Raw genomic sequence first — 26,038 nt, 5'->3', positions numbered from 1 at the left:
TTTGTTTTTATTGCACACTTTAATCATTTAGTAAACAGATCTTCACAGTAACAATGCAACAGCAGAAAACAGAAGCAGATCACTGTGCGGTGCGGCCTGTTAAGAGTATTTATATGTATTGACATTGAGAAAATGAAAATCAAAGTCCAAAGTTATCTCTGTTATGTAAAAAGGGCATTTTCACTCCCACATTACCTGTGAGTGTTTCTCAGGCATGAAGTCCAGCCTCAGGCTTTCTGCTGTTTGAGCTCTCTGAGTCCTGTTCACACTGCAAACCCATTAAACATTCAAGTATTTCTGTCATTGCACAGGTGCCGGGTTAGACAATACACACGGGACTCATCGGGAAACTGGAGATTGCCCCGGCAACACATTTGAATGTCTAAAATCAAAACGTTTTGTTGTTTTCCTATCATCTGAAAATAAAGGAGCATCACATTAAAGTAATATATAAATGATAACGTACCTACACTAACTATCTCTCAATGGTTAAAGCAACGTAAAGCTAAGCCTTTAATCAGAATTTAATAAACCACTTTCATTGTTTGTGACTTACCAATAAATAGTCATTTGGATGTATCAAAATGAAACAACACACAAAATGGAAAATGTTGCATTGCATAAACTGACCAACAGAGGAGACAATACTTCAGCTCAATGTTTCAGGTGGTGATAGTGCATTTGAATGAGACTCACCGATTAATGAACACTATGTGGCAGTCTGGTTTCCAGTCTTTCTTGCCTTTATGCTATTTTTGGTTTCCAAAAATAATATAGTGTTGTGCTGTCACACTGTATGTAGGGCAAGTTGAGCTTGCCAAGTGGATGACACATGAATAAATAAAAAGAAAACACAAAATCAGAAAGGCAAAGTAAAAGTACTGCTTGGAATACAGCATTGTGCTCATATTTTATATTCTTCACACTTATGTAAGACTGTTTTCATTCCGTCTGTCACCAGAACTGTGCCAAGACAATAAAGCTTACAGAGAAACGAGCACACATTTGGATTCTGACTCTGCTTGTACCTTCTAACTGAAGTGAAGCTTGCTGAATGCTTGCTGGCTGAAAGGTTGAGTGATAAAGCTTATTGTCTGTCCGTTAGCTGTCACCATAGTTTCACATTGGGTTTTGACTGAATTTGGGTGAGATAAGCCTTGACACCTTCCATATTCAAAACAAATCAGAACACAAATCAGAACACAACAGTGGTTCCTTTACGTCTTATCTTGTACAGCATCTGATAAAACAAAAATACATCTGTATCTAACATATACAAAGTCTATTTCTGAGCTCAGTCTTGCCTTGTTATCTGTGGATAATGTCTTTATAAACACGCACAAAAGCCAGGTTTCATAGAGGCGTTGGAATTCACTGAATTCAGCTTGGTATCAGAAGAAGGATTTGTGGCGGAATCCCATTGGTCAGTCAGCCAGAGCCACTGTCCATTAGTCCACTGTCCATTTGTACTGGTGGCTCACTCACTACCTGTGGCCCGGGCTCCTGCGGGTGCTCGTGTCCCCGACGAGGTCTTCCTCCACAACGTTGGCGTGGCCCTCTTTCTCTATGCAGCTCGCCAGGACCTGCAGAACCAGCCGGAGCCTGCGGTCCATGGCCTGGAGGTGGGGCTGGATGAGGACGGGGGACAGGTGGTCCCGCAGCAGAGACTCCTCCATCAGGGAGCTCAGCCAGTACTCCTCCTTGGCCAGCAGCTGCAAACGCAGGTAAGTGGACTTCTTTACCCTGGAAACAAAGAGGGAAAGGTTGAATGAACTGTGGAGGAAAAGTGTGATGCCAACAAAAGGAAGCTTTGATTACTCATGTCATCCAGAACAATGACTCTGACCTGCAGCACTGGCTGAGAGGCACCAGGATGGACAGCTCATCATGGGAGTGCTTCCCAAACCTAAAGGATCAAAAGGTGAACCAGGTATTATCACAAACACACCATGATTTGCTGACCTTGATATTCAGATATGGAGGTAGTCAGTCAAAGACATTACAGAATGCTTTCAGACTCATCTAAACCTTCAACTCCAACCGTTCCTGAATCGTGCCTAAAACGTCTTCCGATCACAAAGACAGAGAGATAAAAAGCAGCAGAGCGTCTTTACCCTCTTCCGTTGTCCAGATGAATAATGAAGGTTTCATTCCCAAATTTCTCAAAAGTTTCATAGTGATGGCGGTCCATGTTACCTACAGAGAGATGTAAGAGATTACATGTAAGAATATAGACTGTAGATTTAAGTTCCATTCTGTTTATAAAGTTTACCCAAGTTTCCTAGTTTTCCTCTTACCCATAAGGAAATCAAAGATGGTCATGTCCATGATGTCGAGGAGTCGAGTGCCGCGGTCGTATGGAGGCGTCTGCTTCACCTCGTCACAGTAATCCTGGTCCACCTCCCACCTGGAACACAGTACAGTACAGGTTTATAACGCCATGGATGTGTGGAGATGGGGCTAAACAACCAAAAGGCTCTGATAAACAGCAATGAAAGCACAGTGCAGTGAGGTGAGCGACAGGACGGTGATCATATGACATCTGACACTGCTGAGTTCAACTAAGGCTCGTGCAGAAAAGAGAGACAAGAGAGAGAGAGAGACAGAGAGAGAGAGAGAGACAAGAGAGAGACGGAATTAAAGAGGGATTAGAGGCACAGTGGGATGTGACAGCCTTGTCCTTACTCGGCCTTCTTGCGCTTGTGGTAGGAACGTCTCCAGGGGTTTCTCCAGGTCTTGCGCTTGGCCAAAGCCAGGTCGGGCAGGAAGGCGGCCAGCGAGCCTTCGATCTGGTCCGGTTTGCCGCACAGAGCGTGCTCGGTGGAGCAGTAGTAAGAGCACTCGCCGTAGAAGCAAACATTATTGGCTGGGGGAGAGACGACAACGACAACAACAACAACAAGAACAGAGGCTCAGTGAGGATTTCTTAGAGAGGAAGAGTGTGCAAGCCTGGAAATGATAAGGAAGGGATGACGATGAGAGATGAAGGGAAGAGGAGAGAGTGAATAAAATGGGGGAGGGGTGGAGGTTTTTTTTTTAATCACAGAGGCAGAGAGGAGAGTGCTGACCGAGCAAAACCGGGTAAATCTCAGAAGCTGACTGCAGTTTGTTCACATTCAGACTGAGAGGAGGAGGAGGAGGAGGAGGAGGAGGAGGAGGACACAGAAGAGCCTCACTTGATTTTGTAAATTCGCTTTCCGTAAACAGATTTCCTCTTTTCTCATTGTGACGTTCTACTTTAGTGCCGACCTGACTGAGAGCACAGCACGCTCACCAACAGCGCCATCACATGGTAAGTTGGAGCTACTGCAGAATCCTCACACTCACACACTCCTGGGATGACGGTTCTTACCAGGCGAGATGAAGAAAGTCCTCCAGAGCTTCTTGTCACGCGTCATGTCTCTGATCTCCTTTGTCATGTTGACCAGTCTTCCAGCCACCGGGGGAACTCTCCGGAAGTCAAGGATCCTACACAGGTACACACACACACACAGTATGCAGCTCAATCTCCCATGATGCACCTGAGCAGTGGCTCAAATGGAATCGTATCATTTCATCACATCTGGTGGTTTCATTATGCAATCATTTTTATAATTTTGACTTCTGCACATCGAGGACAGAAAATGTGTGTGTGTGTGTGTGTGTGTGTGTGTGTGTGTGGTAACAAATCCTTTTGAACCACATCTACATATGTATTGATTTACTGTATCCTAACATTGATTTTGTAATCTGTAACAGACTGACTGTAAATGCTGTTTTAACCATTTTCCTTCATATCCATGGCAACGTTTACATCATCTACCTGTAGATTTTGTCCATTTGTCTTAATTGTCCATTTTTCTGTGATTTTATAATAGAAATCTGAGGTTACAGTGTAAGAAAGTGTTATAAAATATTTCATGTTTCCTGTTTTCCTGTCAGTGGGCCAGTGACTGAATAATAAAACTTAACTCCCTCTGAGATTCAGATCAAATGATAGAAGCTTGAAAACATTTATATCTCCCAGAACAATCACACCTTCTGAAGAACACTACACCCTATTCAGCGCCTGTTTGTCTGTTGTGTGTTTTCTGTCCAAATGACCCCCGACCCGTTTGAGACTAAAGCTAAGCCTCCTGGGAGTCGGCAGACACACACACACACACACTGACTGAGTGAAAGAGACTTGGCGAAACTCTAGCCTACAGAGGACAGCATTCAGGGGCCGCAAACTGCACCGTCACGTCGGGCCCCCGGCGACAAAGGATCACCTGTGTGCGCGGCCGCATGCATGTGTGCGTGTGTGCACGACCGCATTTGTGTGTGTATTTGCACAGGGAGAACACAATCGAGCATCTATTTGGATGCACTGCAACTCTTACACCCCGCCGAGTCAAAAAGAGTTCACAACAGCCGGGCCGCTGCACTTTAACCACGGAACAAAGGTTAGGAAACCTTGGATCACCCAGATTTAGACATAATTACTTGAAGACCCTTGAAAATACCTCCTCCCTGAAATCCTTGCAGTGTTTCGCTGCCTTTCATTTCATTTCATTTCGTTTCATCAGCGCGGTCTAGAATTAGAAAACACATTACAGGAAGTTGCAACGAGCAAAACATCCTCCTACTCAACCTTCCTGCTTCATTATGGAGTCGTAATCTGGATTACAGCAAAACCTCAGGCTGCAATCCAGAGGCCGCTGCGGTCAAGAGAGGCAGAGCATAATTCACGGGCAACCACACAACCCCAAAAAGCGACGGGTTGCCTCCCACAAGGCAACCCCCCCCCCCCCCCCCCCCCCCCCATGCTGGCTGGTGGCGTGCCGGTAATTTCCTGTTTGGCTCTATCTCCCTGAACACATGACCACACATGCCACACCGGCCTCATCTGGACATTCCAATAGCCTATGTGTGACATGAGAGAGAAAGTGTGAACGTGTGTGTGTTGTGTGTGTGTGTGTGTCCACAGAGATGATCCCAGAGCTTGGCGTGTTATCCAATATCTCTCGTTCCTAAATCCCACTCGAATTTCCTCCATTCAAGTCTGCAGTGGCTTATCTGCAGTTTACAATGGAGCTCACTGTCACTGTCTGAGAGAGTGTGTGAGGGATGATTTGGAAAAGCTCCTCTGCTGGGATGAGTGACATGAAACCTCCGCTGTAAGAGAGCAGGATAGGTTTGTTTTTTTAAGAGCGGGGGGCCAAGGCTCCACCGTACCTGTCCAGGTGAAAGGCGGCGATCTCGGCGTTGTGCCTCTCAAAGTCTGAGAAGTAGAAGAAGTCTGGAGGCGTTTCCTGCTCCCGCGTCTGCCTGGAAGAGAAGATGGAGGGCGATGTCAGCACCAAGGACATTCAGGATTTCTATTCCTTTTATTTGCTTTCTTTAAGGAGAGTAAATTGGCAACATCCAGCAGGTTGGGGCTGTCCAATCAGAACACAGACAAACAACAGGAAGTGGATTGATTTGGAATTGGGATTTTAGAAGCAGAACACGAAAAAGAACAATAGGTCATTCATATTTGAGGAGAGCATATCACACGCGCACACACACACACACACACACACACACACACACACACACACAACCTCCTCCTCCAACCTTTCATCAGCGTGGATTGAATTTGCCGTCTCAAACCCCCGACAACACCAAACCTATAACTCGGTCTTTCTCTCTTCTTTTGTCGTGAACGCGGGCGGCCATTTATCGCCAAATCAATTGCAGCCATTGTCGTCCCTTCATTCCCACCCAGAGCAGAGAGCAGACTGATGGAGCTTTTATGTTCTAGGTATAACAAAGGGACGTGTCGTTGATTAGAGGGGAGAGACGTGAAGGGCAGAGAGAGTTAGACCTGACGTGACTCAGCACACAATGCACCTGTGACACACCGGGCTTCCCTCCCACAAAGCTTCATCCTGAGTCTTCACTGTGTAATGATCACCTGCCTGGCTGACGTGGCTCGGCAGCACAAAACACGTCAGGTTGGAACATTGTCAGATATTCTATGGAGAAGTTCTAACAGAGATTCATCCATGTTTAACACTGTGTAGTCACCAATCTAGTTACTATTGTCCTCGCATTTCCTGTAGACGATTTCTACCTCCACATCACATTTTACGGTGCAGAATGTATCACATGATTCAGTCAGGTATCAAAGGCTTTGGTTGCCATGGTCACCATGATACGAAATGCAATTTCCTGTCCGTGGGGAAGCTCTTTGGCTTCCTGAACGCGGGTAAGAGGTCTGCGATGTGAGGAGTCGTAATACACGCATGCACACGCACACACACACACACACACACACACACACACACACACACGACAAAAAGCCCTTTATATGAGGCGGTACACTGAGTTCAGCAGAAATGTGTGTGAGGTGGTGGAGATGAACTTTGTGCTGACTTGGTAGTTTTACTGTAACAATTTCTCAAGAGCCAAAACCTGCGCGGTACAGTTACTCAGAGAGAGAGAGAGAGAGAGAGAGAGAGAGAGAGAGAGAGAGAGAGAGAGAGAGGCTGCATAATCGCTCCTCTCTCTCACACACTCATTCACACAGACACCGTCACATAATGGCACATATAGGTGACAGATAGAGGGCAGCAGAACAAAGTGAGTAAAAACCATTCAAGAAAACAAGGAATCTGAGTCAGTGTGACCGCCGCCATTCAGAGAAACACACCGGACCAAAATATAATGGACTTAATGTTTACTGAGGCGACACAGATCCAAAAAAAAAGGACAAAAAGAAGAAAGATCCATGCTGGATTGAGTTGCGGAGTAAAGCTGCAGTGGGAAAGAACACACACACACACACACACACACACACACACACACACACACACACACACACTTCTCCAGAGCTGCTGGTGGTACAGTAACATCTTGCTCCTGATCTGAGATAACGAATGAGAGAGACAGAGAGAGGCGGACAGAGAGCATGTAGCAGATCCATCAAAGAGAGGCGGCCCCGGCAAATCTCAGGCCCCTGCAGACAGCTTCCTTTATCTCTGTCTGCACCCCTCACCCCACCCTCTGTGTGTGTGTGTGTGTGTGTGTGTGTGAGAGAGACAACTGCAAACAGTGCAGCACACAGTAACACTGGATGGCTTCAACCCCCCAAGACACAACTACAACTAACAACAACAACGACTGAAGCACAAAGACTGAAGTGGTTTACAGGAACTAGGAGAAGTGAAGGAACAAGAAAGAGAGAGAAGAAGAAGAGTTTTAAACCAAATCTATTGTCTTACTGCATCCAAAATGGAATTCCCTGTTCAACACTCAATTATCCTAAGTATCCTGTCGCTCCACTCTTTCACTCATCCGCTCCGTCTTCCCTTCTTTCCCTCCTGGTTTTCATTTTCTATCGTTCCTCCCTGTGTGTGAGAGCGTTCAGGTGGAATGATAGTGATTAGTGCGACGTGTTCAGGGCCCCAGGTGAGCGGCGACTTCAAGAGTGTTCACAGTGGCCATCAAGGTGACGGACAGGTGGAAGGATGGATGGTGAGCCTGGTGATTTATCTGTTAGCATCGCTGCTGGTATTTGTGTGTGTGTGTGTGTGTGCTCATACTTACGAATGCAAAAATAGAGGGAAAGGAAAACAGAAAGTGCACTGCTATGTGTGTGTGTGTGTGTTTGTGTGTGTATGTATTCCCAAGTCTGTGTTCTTTGTTTCCCCCCAGGCGTTCCACCCTTTCACATTCACCATTTATCAGCATGGGGGAGGATCTCAGCGTCGGCTTAGCGCCCCGCGGTAGCTGTCTAGATTGAATTTCAAATCAATGTTGCACAAGTTGTGTTCTAGCCTCGCCTGTTTCCAACACACCGGGGCGGGAGAGAGACACAGAGAGAGAGAGAGAGAGAGAGAGAGAGAGAGAGAGAGAGAGAGAGAGAGAGAGAGACGCTGCCAGCGAGTGCAAAAGCAAGTTATATATCTGCGCGCGAGGGAAGGCAGCACGGGCGATATTATGGTAATAATACTCCAGAAAATGGACAGAGATGGATGATGGCGTCAGTTCAAAGTTATTAGACACTTATATGAGGTGAGAGGGAAGTGTGTGGAAACACTGTGAAGAATGAGCAAGGGTAGAAGAAGAAGAAGAAGAAGAGTAACCCTGCACACTGCAATGGAACACACTATGCTGATGATGGTCGTCTTTAAAAAGGGACAATGCCTCCATCCATAGGACAAGCTCATCTGCAGCTATTGATTGATCTTTTGTCCGGTTTTGGCATCTTGGGAGCTGTCTGTTGTTTGTTGAATGAGCTGCATTATTACAGTACAAAGGGAGCGAAAAGGGAAAGGTGTACTTTGACAGTGCAGGGGCTCACAAATAACATGTTTGACTACAAGATAATGGAAGACATTTGGGACATTTGTCCGTCTCTGACCCCTGTGATTGAGGCTTTGTTTTGGTTTGACAAAGCGCTCGCGTCGCTTGCCGTTTCGCGCTTTCCTGTTCCTTTACTTTGCAAAACCATGAATTGTAAGAAGCTATGAACGGTAAAGTACGCGTTATGTTATATGATCCAATAAAAAAGTCTTTATTAGTAATACATCTATAAATATTAAAGCCACCCTTTCACCTGTCCTTTCTTTCAAACCGCCCAGCGAGGCTCTCTCCTCCCTCTGCTCTCATCTCTTTCAATTTATTTCTCTTATTTCTCCTTCTTCCATTGCTTCCATTCCTCTCACCCTTCCTCCCCTTCTCTGCTCATAAAAAGTGAAGGCAGAAAATGAATTCTGGAATCGGCCGGCAGGATATACGGCGCCCAGGGAGCTGCATAGCTGTAGGCAAGGTCACTATCTGTGACCACCAAAGCTCCGTGGCAACGCTCAAGATGGATGACAGCGACGCTCGGAACCTGGGGAAACTGTGTGTGTGTGTGTGTGTGTGTGTGTGTGTTTGGCTGGGGGTTGGGGTTGATCTGAGACAGTGGAGCAAGGGACAGAAAGAGAGAGAGAGTGAGAGAGAGAGAGGGAGAGAGAGGGAGAGAGAGGGAGAGAGAGGTGTCATTTCAAGCATGAAGTGTAACAGATTGACTGTTATTGAGTGGACAGTCTGACCGTTTCTGCTTCTGATTTCCTAACTAAAACAAAACACATGATTGATCAGAATTGTTCCCGGAATAAATCTTTCCTACATCTGCTTGATCATACCATCATTTCCCCCATAATTGCCTGATGTGTCATATCTCCATCGGATGTTCTCCCAGTCTTCACTCTCGCTGTGAACTCCAGCTTGTAAGATGTAGTCTGTGTGTGTGTGAGATGTGTACGGTCAGAAAGTAACTAAAAAAAAGTGTGAGATGAAAGAACAGATGGAAGGAGAGTGTGAGTGTGAGACGGCAGCATTCAGCAGGTGGTTGAATGAGTTGGTTCAGTGGACGGTGGTGTTTTTATGTCCTCATCACCTTCGGCTCCGTTGCTGCTTTAGTGCTATTTTTAAAGCATTTCTGATTTATTTTTGGCCTTAATTAATTGAGCAGTGACATCATAATCAGACAGGATTATCCCACTGTAAACATGGCATCTAAATCACTACAGTGACCTGATTTAAATCTGGGCCTCTGGGAACCTTTGCTAGAATCCTGTTCATGCTCTCACAGTGCATCTGGAATATGAAAGAAAAGTTATAATAACGCATCATATTTTTCATTTTCATACGGACCCATATTTGTAAATGCGTTCCTTCTTGTACTGGCTACACACACACATGCTCATGAATGACTCTAAGCATAAACTGTGAGCAAAGGTTTGGTTTAACTTAGTTTTGTCGAAATTTTCATTAGTTCGTCTGCTGCAATAAATTTGTAATCTATCATATGAGAAAATATCTCTTAAACAGTTTCACAGTTTGTTCTATCACACACAATTGAAAGTTGACTTGAGTCGATCCTTTCAGGACATTTTCCCCTCAATTTGACATTTTATCAACTATCACTGATCTTTTAACACATAAGATGACATAAATATGATAATACCATTTAGTAGTTCTACGGCTAGTCTGCGTATTAAAAATCCCACAGCCACAACAAACAAAAGGCGTATCAGTTCATCCTTCATGATTAGGAGCGTTCCCGTAACGCAGAGCCGCTCTCCATCCTATTTCCATATCGGCCACAGAGGATTAACCATTTCAATAGCACGGACAAATAGTCGGAGAAAATCCTGCACAGGCTAAAGTATTCATGACCAGTCTTCGCACAAAATACAAATTATGAATTATGCAGCGCTTACACACAAACATTTCGACAAGGGCATCCTTAGGTCAGCGGTGATTCGATATCAAAATGCAGCAGCTTGGGGATATTGACATCAATGTGCTTCTGCTCGCTGGCTCTTTCTCTCTCTTACAGCTCACAGCTATATGAGCAGTGCAGTAGTTCTACATGCTGACCAGCTGTCCCGCAAAGTCTTTTCCACACTGTATAATCAGTATGAGATGCATAGATTCGCTCGGAATATCAGATTACTGCAGAATGTTGTTGCCTCACACCCCCGAGACGCCTCGTGTAAAACTGCATTCTTGGACGAAGGAAGTAATTCGGACAGAATGGGGAGCACAGAAAATTCCGCCAGAAAGCCCCGAGCAGTTGTTTCCATCGTTCACAGAAGAGAGAGGGACAGAGAGAGAGAGGGAGAGAGGGAGAGAAAGAGAGAGGGTGGGAGGGAGGGAGGGGAATGCTTCAATCACAATGTAGGCAAAAGTAAATGATCTTGTTGAGTCTGACATGTCGTAGAGAAACAGAGAAAGATCATTGCAGTATGCAGAACGCTACAACACGGAGACAGCCTTTACCCATGTTCTTGTATGTGTGTGTGTGTGTGTGTGTATGTGTTCGACTGTGTCTGTTTCTGCCTGCACGCAAAATCAATGAGCATTACAGTGAATCTTCATCTCGGGACTGAATAACAAACCCTGGTGTTCAGCATGACGTGTAAGCTGAGGCTGATGAGAAGAGGGCGGGCGAGGGCGTTAGAATAAAACACGCCCACGTCACTAAACTGCAGAGCTTGCGAAAAGGAAAAGCCAACTCTCTTCACACACTGAAGGAAAATATGGGAATGATACCGGAATCCCCGGCGGTTACACCTTGGGCCATCTTCCCCCTAATTGGAATTCCTTAACTTCCCATATTTTTGTCTCCCATCTGGCCAATTTCCCTGCATTTTTGCCATTCAGCATTTATTTCCGCCGTGGTCCCAAATTGTCCCCTTGTACTCGTGTGAGGACGTCGCCCACCTGCGCTGATGTATGTGTGTCAGCATGAGGTGTGTCCCAAATCTTATTCCCACACTGAGTCACGCCTGCTGGATTTTTCCTGCTTTGACTCGTCCTCTCACAGAAACAAACCATTAAGAATGCATGCGCTAGCCGCTAAGCAGCCGCTAAAGACTAAATGCCAATTAGAGCTAATATGTTGAGTCCTGGAAAGCTTTTTCTCCAGGCTGCCCAACACACACACACACACACACACACACACACACACACACACACACACACACAAACATATGCTCTATTCTCAGCTAGGACATGGCAACTATCCCTCTGCATGGAGCCAAGCCTTGTTAATTGGGAGTGTGAGTATCTTGGTCGTCCATTATCTGTGTCCATCTGTGGCCGTTGGTATCTTTGGTGCCACATTCAAAACAATCCTGTTATCCGTATAAACCAGTAATGAGGAAAAATACACACATGCTCTCACTGGGAGAAGGCAAATGAAACTTCTACCACCTCCAGGAGATATTTGGCCATAAAACACTCAGCCAAGTAACACTTCTTGCTTTCCTCTCTCTTTCCTCTCCTCTTACTTCCTCTTACTGAAGGGCATCATGGCCGCGTGCCACTCACTTCCTTTTCCATCTGTGTCTATTCAAAATGGATCTACACAGAACAGAAAAGTAGGTAAAGATACAAACACACACACATGCCTGCACACAGTGAAGGAAACATCGCTGACGACTCTCAACAATAACAGGCCAGAGCAGCTTGAAAGGCTCGACATGATTTCTCCCTAATTAGTCCGACGCGAGGCTTATTAAAGTGTCGTATCCCCGCAGCGCATGACTGATAACAGAGTCGCATTTAGAGGTGCTGTCTTTCTCTTTGGCCCTCTAACGAACATGTTTATTAATTACCTGAGAAGCTTTCAGGTTTGTCACCACAACCTCTTATTTCCCAGCGTGAGGAGTCGCAGGCTCCCACACCGCATCTGTCACCGCACAGAGGGAACGGCGCAATTTTAGCTGTCGGTTATTTTTCCGATGGCGCCTTTTCCTCCGCGCTGTAAAATGGATGGCGCACCGCTGAGCGAAAACATAGATTTGAAGAGAATTTGCTTTGCTCCACCAAAGAAAGCAAGGCAAAGTGTATTTCCAGTTGTATTATGGTTGAGGTCTCCAAATGTGCGCTTCTGTTTCCCCATAGTTGGACTTTTTCTATTTCGACCTGTCAACAGTCTTGTTGTGCTCGGCGGTTTGTAGGCAGATCCCGATTCCTAAATAGAAAGCGTCTATCAGCGGCTCAGTGGCGGCTGAGAGATGTCATTGTGGTGGTGAGTGGGTGACGGCGGTGAAGGAGGATGTGGTGAAACGACTGGAAAAACACATCTGAGCGATGCAGTTCTGCTTGTGTAAGAGCTAAGTGGGCTGGACTGATTCCAATGCACTTGAGGATAAACGGGAGTTAATATGTGTGTGAGAAGACGGCGAGGAGGGACGCAGGGTGTCCTCACACTCCAAGCTGGGATGGATTTCTGTACAGTAAATGCGGCTTACACACACACAGGGAAGGAAAGTGAGCACTGCTTCAAGTCACTGCTGTTATCCCACCCCAACTGTTACAATGTCACCAACTCCAATACAAAATACCTCAAAATTCCACATTTCACAAGTTGTAACTGTTACAGAGTTACAGTACTGGATCGCATGACATCATACAGGTGCTCATGTGTCAATCTTCACACACACACACACACACACACACACACACACACACACACACACACACACACACACACACACACACACACACTATGTCCAAGTCAAACTAACCCTACTCTGCTGCTCTCTCTCTCTCTCTCTCTCTCTCTCTCTCCAGTCATCCAGTTGTGGATACCATCTGTCTTAGATGGATAAATGGAAATATACAGCGTATGAACACACACACACAAACCTGGACATTGAGATACGTGGGTGACCTCCCTCATACATTAGACGGCACACACACACACATCCATCTGGTCAATCAATCTTCCCAGCAGTTCCAGTCCAGAGTCTCCTTGCACCTTCAGCACAGAGGCTCCTCTGTTTGTATCTCTGCTGCCCGCGGCTGTGAGGGGGAGGGAGGGAGGGAGGGTGGGAGGGGTGACCCAGGTGAGCCCCTGGATCGGGTTCCGGCCTCCCTGGCCCGGTGATACCGGACCTGACCACCGTAGCCCCTCCCATATCCTGCCCTGACAATAAGCGGAGCTGAAAGAACCCTCCTACGGTTTAATTGCTAGACAATGATTGCATTCTCCTCCCCTCTCCCGGCCTCAGTCGGGGGGGGATAGGGGAGACACACACAGCCTAATTGCCACCTTGCGTGGGACAAACTCAGACAAGCCCGGACCTGCTCCACAATGGACGTATTAACCTTTGCATACTATCACAAATGGCCCAAGTTACACAGACACAATGCTCTCTCTCTTTCACCGTGTCCAAGAACTGTTGAGTCATTCATTGAGCTGGGGGGAGACAGTCAGGTGGACTGTGATAGATCTACCTGGGAAAGGTCTTTATCTAATGAACAGGTGCAGTTGTAAGGGGTGGGCGCAGTGCGTGTGGTCTCCATTGTTGAGGGGCAACATTGGATTTTAGTGACAAAGCGAGAATTAGGCGTGCGAATGATGTCTCGCAAATGACGGGAAAAGAGGAAACGATCGTCTAATTAAACCCCAAACAACAAAGCTCATTAATCCGTCAGAGAAAGACGATAAATGAAACACATCACGGTCATTAGCAAGACTTAACACACTGCATCCTAAAATACAAGGAAGTCTTAGAACACGGATACAGAATTCCTTTTGCAAAGTCCACTCAGTTCCCTGCATCTGTCCTCTAAATTCCATTTGATACCCATTCTTGTAGGGGGTGGAGCCTAATCCAACAGTCCCGGGGGACACTGGACAGGTCGCCCGTCTCATTTCAGATACTTTGTGTTCTTCCAGCAGGCACTCTGCCTCAGCACGAGCTGAGCTTTGGCTTCCTTCCTCGCCTCGTAACGAGAAAATGCTCCGGTCTACAATTCACCTCCTCCAGGAATGTGACTATAAAACATTCCAAAGTGTGGCAGTGGCATTCCTCGTGGGATGTCAGGAATTCCCCTATTGGGTATTTCTGACTTTTAATGATATGATAGTGAACCAGAAACAACATGCCAAGAGGCGACAAAAGCTGCGGTCAAGACGCGCACAAATGTGAAATGTGAATCACTTGGATGTGGTGCAACACGGAAAAGTACACACGCAAACACACACTTAGATCATCGCCCAGTCACCCACACACACGTACGCCAACACAAAGACACTCTGAGCTTATGAGTTAAGGCTCCATCAAACATATTGGATGTATATTCTCAGAAATGCAATGTCACTTAGTGTTAGGCTGTTTTTCTTTGTCTACATTAGGCAGGTTATGGACTTTAAACTACACACAGACACACACACACGCACGCACGCACACACACACACACACACACACACACACACACACACAGAGACTTGCACAATCACACAGTTTGTTAGACAGCAAGGAAATGAGACACAATCTAAAAATACAAAGCAGAGCGGAGAGACAGAGTGAGACAAAGAGAGAGGGAGAGCGAGAGGGAGTGAGAAAGAGAGGTAGAGGGAGAGCTAGAGAGAGAAGGAGTGAGTGAGTGAGTGAGAGAGAGAGAGAGAGAGAGAGAGAGAGAGAGAGAGGGGGGGAAGTAAGGGTGATGAAAAATTTCCTCAGGAGATGACCTACTAAAACACTCATGAGAGACTGTCTTTATGTGTGTGTGTGTGTATGTGTGTGTATGTGTGTGTGTGTGTGTGTGTGTGTGTGTGTGTGTGTGTGGGGGGGGGGGGGGGGGGGGGGTTGCTGGTTGTGGGTGTAAGGGGAGTTTAAGGACTGGGAGTCTAAAATAAGACATCCTCTGAGTTTTCCAGTGTCTGTGTTGGGAGTGTGCATGTACGCTTCATTGTGTGTGCCTGTCACAAACAGTTCTCTGTAATTTGAGATGACACACACACACACACACACACACACACACACACTTTACACACACACACAGTCAGTTCAGTACCACACTGCCAACGGAGACAAAGACACATCAGAGGCCAGATAAAGAGAGAGAGGAATCTCAGTATATCACAGAGATAATGGAGTTTACGTGAATAGTGTGTGTCCTTGTGTATATGTTGGGGTGTGCGAGTGTGTGTGTGGCTGATGATTAGGCAGGTGTTCACACCGAGTGAAGTTGTTTACAGGACCTAAAGCCTCACACAGGCTTACAGGCTCATCTCATACAGTACAGCAGGTTCACTGGTCCGGGCAATCGCACCGACAACGCTGGACACACACACACACATTCAGAAACTCCAGATCAAACACATGGATGAAAAACAAAACACAGAGCGTTTGATTTGCCAAATCAGTGTGAAGCAAAGAGATCTTGAAAGAGCATTCATTAAGTGCTTTTCTCTACATGGACGCCTGAAATAGTACACATATGAATCAGAGGGGAAAGATGGAAAACCTGGAAGAGACGCTGCTACGGCAACGGCAACGGCCCGCCGACCTGAACTACAAACGTCTGTGACAGAATTAATAAAGCAGGAGAGCAGAGATCAGACAAGGACAAAAAGAGAAGGCACCGAGGGAGAGGGAGGAAATAAACGGCGTGAGATGAGCAATCCTCCACCGCATTAGATCACCTTCCATAAAACACACACACGCGCCCGCACACACACACACACACACACACACAAACCAAGTTAATGGGAAAGACCTGCAGAGGCTGCGAGCGTGTGCGTCCAGAGCCTGAAGAAGAAGAAGAAGAAGACGAAGGAGAGCGTGACTGGGCGCCGGCCCTCTCTGATTGGCTGCGAGGAAAACAAAGCTGCATGAGAAACAGATGTGTGTGTGTGTGTGTGTGCGTGAGAGGTAGAGACAATCAAATGATGAGAGAGAGAGTGAGAGAGAGAGAGAGAGAGAGAGAGAGAGAGGGAGAGAGAGGGAGCAGATATTTCCACTCTGCGTGTCTCCTTGTGTGTTTCTCCTGCAGCCTTTTCATAACACAACATGACTTTTATTATTTGCTCTCGGCGACACTGAAGTCACCGATGCGCAGCAGCAGCAGCCAACGCGCGCTGGAAATAAGTACTCACGACTACTCTTACTACTTCTTGTACAGTTATACAACACAAATATGAGTGTATGTAAGAGAATAAAGGGCTGATAACAGAGCGAGAGTAAACCATCATTATTATGTTTCACCTCAAAAGCACCAACTCAAACTGTGACCTCATGGTTGAAAGGGAAGCAGCTTAATCAGAGCTTCAGTTAAAGGTTATTGAAGCCCTCAGACGGAGGAGCAGGCACGAGTCTGTCCATCGCTCACATACTTGCATCTCAACCCTTCCTTTATATTTCCACTTCCCTGTCTGCCCCTCCGGTGAACGAATCACACCTGGCTTCAGCTGGAGGCTTCCACAAATTGCCACATTGTCTCCTGAGCATCTACGCTCTACTGGCAGGTGACTCGGGGGGGGCTGTGTGTGTGTGTGTGTGTGTGTGTGTGTGTGTGTGTGTCTGATTTGACCCGGCGTGACAGCTTGGAGATCAGACCCGAGGAGTGTTTCTCTCTGCCAAACACGGATCGGTTGGAACGCTCTAACCAAGACCAACGTCGAGCTAAAGTGCCAGGCGAGCGAGCGAGCGAGCGAGCGAGCGAGGAGGTGGAGGGGGGGAAATCATGGCGTGTTAAAGCAAACGTGAAGAGATCTGACAGGAAACACAGCAAACAGCCTCTGCGCGACACAAAACTTGAATCTGGCCGTCGTGAAAATCGTTAGGTGAGTAATAAACGACCAAGGTCTCAAATTAACCGACAACTTCTCGGTTGTGTGAGACAGAGTGAGTGGTTACAGCTGGGAGCTCTCTGTTTCCTGCTCTCATGCTGCTGGGTGATGGAGGGTGCACGAACTCTCTCACCCCCACAAAACTCTACTCTCTGCCGCTTGTGTGTGTGTGTGTGTGTGTGTGTGCGCGCGCGAATGTGTGTGTGTGTGTGTTTGAGCTGCAGCTGCGCGAACAGCTGTCTGTAGTAACATGCTCCGTACCCTACACACACACACACACACACACACACAGATGCAAGGATGAGCACAGGCAGCACCTCTCAAAAGTGTGTCCAAGTGAGGGAGAGTCGGCGGAACGCTCGCAGCTCTCGTGGGAAACACACTTAAACAAGTTTAAAGCAAAGAAGAAGAATGAAAAAAATGGCTGCATTCCAATTATGATAGAGTGTATTCCTACGCTGTTATGATTGCTTTTCACACATACTTGCCGCTTCAAGAGATATGCTGTGTTTGTGTCTCTGCATGTTTAATGTGTGTGTCCACGGAATTCAACTTTCTCTTCAGCGGACCGGCGGTGCTTTCACAGTGGGCGTGGCTTAGATCAGGGTGGATCTGAAGCTGCGTGAGGTTTGGCTGACGCAACAATCCCTCCATTCTCTTTGGTTTCTGTTGACTTTCTCTGAATGATCACGCCAGACGGAGAGCTTAGACATCTTCACTTTTGTTAAACAATGCACCTGACTGAACAGGTTGAATATGCAGCGTAAGCATACAGATGATGGATCTCTAGGATTAGGGGTGTGTGTGTGTGTTTCGGGCAGCGTAGATCAAAGAGCAGCAGATCAAACAGTCGTTGTTATGGAGGAGACGTGTCGACAGAAGGTACAGTCTCCAGCATCAAACGCACAATCAAATAACCGACCCGTTTCTAGGGACATCTCAATTTCCTGTCGCAATATACAAGAACACATGTAGATCAATAGGAACAAACATCAATTTTTTCACGATTGGCTCAATAAGCCGATCTGAGAGCGCGGCGCTCTGCGGAGAACAATACACGGCCTCGGACCTAATTGGATTTTTACATCTACAGAGGAGATCCATGGAGGCATGTCAGTCAAAACCCCAGCTGAGGCGCATGGGATACGATGGCGTTGTGGTTATGAAACAGCCTGCAGTTGATAGAGATGAAGAGGCCTCTGGGGCGTTGCTGCTAAGAGGCAACAATGTGAAGCCCTCTGGCGCTGCTGGAGTGAGAAGAGCCGGAGCTTGTCAAAACGTATGTGGCTCATGCTGAGGAGATACAGGAGGACACATTGCAGGCCCCCTACGGTGCGTAAACACACAGCCATTGCTAAAACACGGGCGTGCGTGTGTGTGTGTGTGTGTGTGGAGCTTATATGTACCACGCGTTTTCACTCAGGGGTGTGCATGCGATGAACAATGCAGACTGATATAACAGCTCTTGGCAGAAATGGGTCATGTTTGTAACGGAAACAAGCGCAATCACAGCTCTATCAATGCTCCTAACTTTGAGAGGGACTGGAAATGAAATCAAACGGGGACGGAAGCGAGACGGAACAAAACCAGCAGCGTGCCATCTGACAAATCCAATTACGGTGACATGGCTATTATGGTTCCCCTCTAATATACCTCAGCCAGCTCCTTGGCCGGGGATGAGCCGGATGGGCACCGGGGGGACGGCAGCCAGACAGTCTGGCACGGTGGGGCCTGCACTCGCCGCTGATTGAGACGTCGCAGCCTGGTTCCAACTGGAGGAGCCGGTTCACTCACACACTGGCAGCGCAAATGGCTCCCCGACTCTTTATGTGCCTGAAATATGGCTTTCAATATAATTCTCTCTGCCATCTCTTCACTGCCATCTTTCCTTTCACCTTGTGTTGATTTTCACCTCCCATGTAAGAGAGAGAGCGTGTCGTCGTCATCAGCGTAGTGAGAGACTTCTGACACAGCTGATTACCATTTTTAATGTCCAGAACTGAACTGAGGAAGAATGCAGAGTCTTCTTCCCTGTTGGGGGCAAAGACTTTCACTAAACAATATCAAGAATGGGCCAGACAGATAAAAGGAAGCTCCACACTTCTCTGTCTGGATGGCAAATCTAGCTTGTCTCCTCTTCTTGGTCCATGCTAGTACAACAAATTAGCATTAGACTCAAAGGAAAACCCAAAACATCAAAGCAGCTTTGAAGCACCACTTGATGCTGCGTGATGGGGCAGGTGAAGGAAAACAATAGCACTCTGTACTACTGTAGCCACCATGCAAAACATTTCCTAAAATACAAACGGGGACACGTCGGCGCTATAGAAGAAACAGGATCAGGAACAGAGCAAGCATTTACACATCTTCCTATTTCCAAACTGCCTTTACAGTACGGTGAGTGTAAACGCTGCTGACAGATGATTGTGACAGTCAACGCGCGGGAGAAATGTGTGACAGCTTAACTACAGAGCTGGAAGGAATCTGTAACATATAATTCAGCCACTATATATATGTAATTACATGAGAAAGCATCATTTACTTACATATATATATTATGACAGTGAGCTTTGTAAATGTCTGGTTTGAAGCTTACTGAGCAAAGTGAAGTTAATATGATTACTAATATCATATGACACATCATGTCATCATCGCTGCTCCTCTATTGTAACATGAGATCCACACTTTGCTACATGAACGAATGTTGTTAATGCAGATAAGACTAGATCAAGTGTTATTCTGCATCGACTGTATATACTGATGAGTAAATGAGCGCTGTATAGCCTTTCATCGTCTTCTTTTTTGGTATTTTTGTAGTTGTCAATGACATCACCATCCAATGTATCACAGTTATTAATGACATCATGAATGGAATCACCCGAGTTCCCCCCATGATGACATCGGAGAGAAAAACAAGCCCCATTCTGTACAAATCTACCCAAAGATAAACCGTCTGCGTCACTGTGGACTAGATTGATCTGTAAACGCTTCCAGAACAGGAAGTAGGAAGTGTGCATGTGTAGTACTGTAAGGTGGTTATCACAGGTTAAAGTGCCGCTGCATAATAGATACGAACACTTACTCTCACACTCGTTCGATTGACATTTGGCAGCCTCTTCATAAATCAAACCCAGGCAGTCGAGTCGTTCGGCGGTGACATTTCATCCTTCGTTTATAAGTTCACGCTGAGTTTACAGGCTCAAACTCCCATACGGACAAAATATCACTCATCTATCCAAACGGCTACGGAGAGCAGCGCTGCAAGCATATAACACACACACACACACTCGCACACACACACACTCCATCGAGGCTCTCATGTAGAAAAGTAGTCTGCATTTCACAACAATCAAAGCGGACTCCTGAGTAATTACCTCAGATTGCAGCCCGGTTGGCCCGGGCGCCGTTTGTCCATGTGGGCACGGTGGGAATTCACTGGGCACAGAAAAGACTTAAGAGGGAGGATATTTCTTTTTTCATATGCTGTGTGCTTCTGCCAGCATATACGCCTCCCCGAAGACATCTTCACCGAGACTCAATGCTCATTTTAATTAACACATGAGCCCGTTGATGTTAATTAAAAAGCAGACAGACAATTCCCCATCAGACAAGATCACACACAAAAGGGGGGAGCTGTATATCTCAACACAGCGCCAGATGCTGGAATGTATTTGAATGCGATTATCTCTGGCCGTCTTGAAAACACGCATTACAAGCAGGCGCGTCAGACCACATGTATCAAACGGGCTTTTGATGTTGGGAGATGTTTAGGAGAGAACATGCAGATGCGCAGAAATCCCAAGAGTTAGCATCAGAAACACACAACTCATTAAAAGTTTTGAAAACGCTAAAACAACAATAAGCGCGGTACCCAGACGATGTGGAGTTGGGCCGGTGTTTACACGTAGGTTAACTATGCTATCATGCAGTCTGCTCTGATGGGACTTACTTCATGGGCTTGAACAAAGCTTGTCCATAGTTCTGGAAAGTCATGATCAACTTCAGCTGGGTGCCTCCTGACTTCATGGCTGAGAGGAAAAAACAAATGAGTTGTTAGATCAGCATGTAAACCGTTGGAAGCATACAAACACAAACACACACGTGCACACACCCACACACACACCCACACACACACACACACACACACGCACACACACACAATTGGGAGAATGCAGTTTTTTGCACGATTGCACAATAGAGCCTTCACATCTGCCGGCCAATTTGCTCGACGTTGTGAACAATCAAAGTGTGATTGTGGCGGTCGGGGAGCTGAGAAGCGGTCGGCATGAGAAAGCATCTGCTCACAACCGCAACCACATCTGAGCTGATGAAGGGCTGAACGCTTGAGTTTGAGAATTAAGTGGAATACCTGTGTGTGTGTGTGTGTGTGTGTGTGTATTCAGTATATAGTATATTTAGTATAAGGAGCTTTAAAAGAGTGAGACAGACAAGTGACCTGCATCTTCAATTCAGGAGCTTTTACTGTTGTGGTTCAATTTCCTGAATGGAGAGTAAATCAGCCTCTAAATGTGTGCGTGTGGATCTTGGTTTTGCCCAGATGTTGCTGTGTAAACATCCATATATCAGATTCTCCACCACCATTTCCCCTGACGCTCTGGCACTTCCTCCGGGACGTCTCTAGTGTGTCCCTCAAGGCTAACTTCTCGCCTGCGTGTCTCTCAAACAGAGACAACTCCTTCTGACAGACGTCCGTCCTTCTGTCTAACCTCAATATCCACCTGTCTTCTTCTCTTTGCCATTCTTCATTCCTATTCTCTTTCCTCTCCTACTCACCCCTGGCGGCTTTACATATCTACTCTGACTCATTTTCTCCAGCATTTTCCACAGGCACGCAAATGTGCAGCTTTCATCTCCTCTAGTCAGCGCGGTTTCTTTTGTGACGGGGGACGGATGAAAGACGTGAATACACTCAGAGCATGAGGTCCAAACATGCGCCGCCATGCTGCCAGATTTGCCCAAGCCGGGTCAAGTGGATAGTGCCCTCCGAGTAATCTATCTTTTACTCTTGTAGGCTAAGCTACACGGCGTGTCTAAAACCTCAGAGAGATTGCAAGTGACTGAACTATGTTGCATCATTGTGACCTTGGAGCGTTAAGCCACAATCCTTAAAGAAATGGCTTCAATTCGCTGCCTGGTTGATACATTTCTGTTGTAATAGGAAACTACAAAAAAGGTAATCCCCTTTGTCAAAACACCCGGCAAGGTTAGGCTGATTGTTCAACCCCCCCCCCCCCCCCCCCCCCCCCCTCCCCCCGGATTGTATCCAACATCCTGACATGCAATCAAACACGGATTGAAAAACGGTGAACTTGGACAGGCATCTATTACTTTCTTTTGATTCTCCTTAAGCGCATCAGTGTCAGTATCTCAGCTGATCCGATCATACGTTTCTCCAGTGCACGTTTTGCTGTGTCTCAACCAAAGCTGCCGCCAAAGAGTAAATGCCAAATCCACCCGCGAATGAATCAAGTGTCTCTCCTCCACCGCCGACAGATCGCACTCTCGCCGCTCACCTGTGCCACCGCGCCGCGCTGCACGCATGCATGATTTATGACTCCTGCTGAGGAGCGAACAAAGGGCCAATGGCCGCCACAGCACAGATAGACACACGAGGAGGGACATTTATATTACATTTAGGTTTGAGAGGGCGAGAGACGGAGACAGAGACGGGAAGAGAGAGAAGAGAGACGTAAATGGTAAGACAAGACAAATTTGGGGGCACACGCATGCACGCACACGCACACACACACACACACACACGCACACCCTTGTTTTTGAATTGCCTCCACGGACAGACAGACATTTTTAAAGGGTGTCTGGGCACAGAATTGCTTGATGGATGGTTGATGCATGGTAAACACTAGGGAGGCACAAAAAGCAAACACACACACACACACACACACACACACACTGCAGGCTGCCTTGGTAGTGATGGAGGAACTGATATCAATGAGATGTAGAGAACACAATAACTGGCAACACACTGATTCTATTCTTAATTCACACTCCTATACGAACACACACAGCGTCATTCACCACCGCAGCAGCATTTGTTATTCACTACAGACTCAAGATCAGATCATAAACACAAATACAGCTTGATATTGCCAGGATCTGCACTTTGTATCCCCTGGTTACAGAGCAAAGCATCTCAAACTGAATATCAGTCATTAGGAATAAAAGCAATGTTTGAGATCCTTACAGGGAATTTGCTTGTTACTAAGTTTCCTGAAGAGGCAAAGAATGCAAGAGTTTTATTTTCTTCCCTTTCCACTATAAATACTTGGATCTGCATCTAAAGTTGCACACGCAAGCAGAAATACAGATAAAGGACCAGATGTTTGTGATTCTCTCTCTCTCTCTCTCTCTCTCTCTCTCTCTCTCTCTCTCTGTATGTGTGTGTGTGTGAGAGACTACAGTGATCTGATGTGATTCCTTATACAGTGGTTCAGTCATAACTTACAGGATTTGATCAATTTGGGTTTCTGATGCTGATTGTATACTTTCAGGTTTCATTTACATTGATGATTCCTTTCCCATTCCACTGCACTGTGAAGCTGTGTTAGCCACGCTTATAGCCATGGCAACCCACTATTGAGCAGCTGTCTTACTAAATATGCAATAAAAGTCTAATTCAATCAAAGGTTTTACAGCCTGTGGTTAATTTGCGGCAGTAAGATAAGTCAGTCAAAACATGACCCCATTCCTTGAGTCTAACACTTTTTCACACACACATTGGTAACAGTGCTTCACTCCACTGACTCACCCACACTGGTGATCCTCTGCGTGACCAGGTCCTTGAGCAAGGCGTCCAGCACCAGGCTGTGTCTGGAATACAGCTCGAAGCGGTTGATCCCTACGTGGAAACGCAACCAGTTGGGGTAAGATTCAGCTGTGACATCTCCTGTCGGGGCGAACTCCTCCACTTCATTCCCCTCCCCGTTGTGCCTGAGGAGGGAGGAGAGGTTCAGTGTGTCAGTGTGATACATACACACACTTTTAGAATCACCATTTTAGCCTGATATTCATTGCAGGAGGTAAAACGTCATGAAAAATAAGACTTAAAAATGTTTCTACACTCATTAGAGACAATCTAAGAATATCCCCAAACCCAACAAGACCCTAATCCCTCAATTTGATGTCCGAAGGATAACAGGGAATACAAATGGCATAAGGAGAGGAGAGAGGGTGGCTGCAGCAGATGGATGAGTGGATATCATTTGCCACAAAAGAGGCAGAGGGGAGACAGGAAATTACCTGGATGGATGGAGGGAAGAAACTGTGTGCTGGTTAATGATATTTGAACAGAGAGAGAGAGAGAGAGAGAGGTGAGAGATGACAGTGGTGACAGATGTGTGCAATGGGGGATCAATGAATGAATACAAATTTGTCACATAGAGTAGACTACCAGATTTTCTTCTGATTATTAGGCCTTGGAGACATTGGAGGCAGAATAAAAGAACATTACGAGAAAGATCTGATTGAATGTGGCAGTTTAGGAGGTAAATACTTCAATCAGTGTGTATTGTATCGGTAGGTATCGTGTGTAATACTGTCTACTTGTCCCTACTTACTCGCAGCCCCTTAACCCTCCCATCAGAGTGAAACATGTCTCAAACTGTCTGATTGTTCTCTTTCTGGCACCGGGTCGCACTCCTCTTGCACTTGTAACCCTTTTTTAAGTTTAATAGGTTCCCTGAACGCAACGCGCCAGCTTACCACTCTTGGTTGCCCGCTCCTCCTCTGGGATAGAACCTGATGTCGGTGTTCACGTTGAACAAAGTGTCATCGTCCGTGAGGGGAGGAAGGTCCATCTTATACAGGGCATGTTCAAACAGGGCAGAGAGCCGGGAGACACCGCGGGCAGGGACGCTCCGACCCCCGCTCGCGTCTCTGATGAGCGGCTTATTGTCCCCGGCGTTCCCCGCTGACGCTCTCATCCCCCGGAAGGACTCGGCTCGATCCCCGGCTGCGCTGATCTTTTCCCGGGAATGTGACGTGAGGTTGGAGCTCGGCTCGTTGCTGAAATCCTGCAGGATTCTCAGCGTGTGCTTAGGCCAGCCGGCTTCAGCCGCCGTCATGGCGCGCTGCTTCCCCCAGCCCTGCGACTCCGCGCCCGGGCTGTGAGCGCACTGACACCCGCCGTCCGCGCCTTCCGCTCCAGCCGCTCTCTTCTCCAGTTTAGGTAACAAGTCTATCATGATGTGCATCGTGCAGGCCACCAGAAACACCATCAGGATCAACACTCGGAAACGGCGGAACAAGATCATCTTTTAATAGTTCGCACACACGCACGCACACACACAGAAACCTTTCTTAACCGGACTCAGCGCACCTTACGCCGCCGACATCGACGTCCCACAGCGCGCTATGACAAAGTAGCGGTGCTGGTTTGAAGATTCTCACACATAATGCGTGTTAGTCTGTGTTAGGAACTCCATGTTTACGATGTGCCGAGCCTTGTTTTTGTTTTTCACACTGGTCCCAGATCTTCATTTCGAGAACAGGTGGAGCAGCGGACACATAGCAGTGTCGCTACTCTTCATTCATTAAACTGCACACAGCGGGAGGACGGAGCGCTAAATGGTTTGTTCGAGAAAAAAGGGGAACCAGAAGAGGAAGAGGAGAAGGAGGAGGAGGAGAAGGAGGTCCTGTGAAAAGCGCCGGTATTGTTCCACAAAGCTGAAGTGATGTAGTCCACAAAGCGCAGTCTTCTTTATACTTCGGGTGGATTTGTAGTCAGAAATTTGAAGGAAAGGAATAAGAACATCCTCTGAGCAGCGATGACAGGTGATCCGCTCCCAGATGCTCGGATGCTGTCCCGCTCCGAGTCGGAAGCCGCTTGTCAGCTCGCCCGGTTGGAGTCAAATCACAGAGCGTCTGGCAGGTGTAGCGATTTCTGCTTGTTATTTGTCCTCCCAACGCCGC

The 26,038-nt window shown here is 46.8% G+C and overlaps 1 protein-coding gene across 1 annotated transcript; it reads right to left on the bottom strand.

Annotated features, from left to right (window-relative positions):
• Positions 1 to 26,038, bottom strand: LOC142989263 (extracellular serine/threonine protein kinase FAM20C-like). Its single transcript, XM_076138716.1, has 10 exons — positions 24,830 to 26,038; positions 23,877 to 24,058; positions 21,039 to 21,117; positions 5,197 to 5,289; positions 3,353 to 3,468; positions 2,686 to 2,866; positions 2,298 to 2,407; positions 2,115 to 2,196; positions 1,847 to 1,906; positions 1 to 1,743 (listed from the first exon to the last, which is right to left on the bottom strand). The coding sequence occupies exons 1-10, from the start codon at positions 25,378 to 25,380 to the stop codon at positions 1,485 to 1,487; spliced, it is 1,713 nt and encodes a 570-aa protein (XP_075994831.1). The 5' UTR covers positions 25,381 to 26,038; the 3' UTR covers positions 1 to 1,484.

The sequence above is a fragment of the Genypterus blacodes genome, unplaced genomic scaffold (genome assembly GCF_046128005.1).
Source record: "Genypterus blacodes isolate CSIRO-AG114 ecotype Tasmania unplaced genomic scaffold, CSIRO-AGI_Gbla_v1 ptg000401l_1, whole genome shotgun sequence".
NCBI lineage: Eukaryota > Metazoa > Chordata > Actinopteri > Ophidiiformes > Ophidiidae > Genypterus > Genypterus blacodes.
Note: the sequence above shows the minus strand (reverse complement) of the source record. Positions and strands in the feature narration are given on the sequence as shown.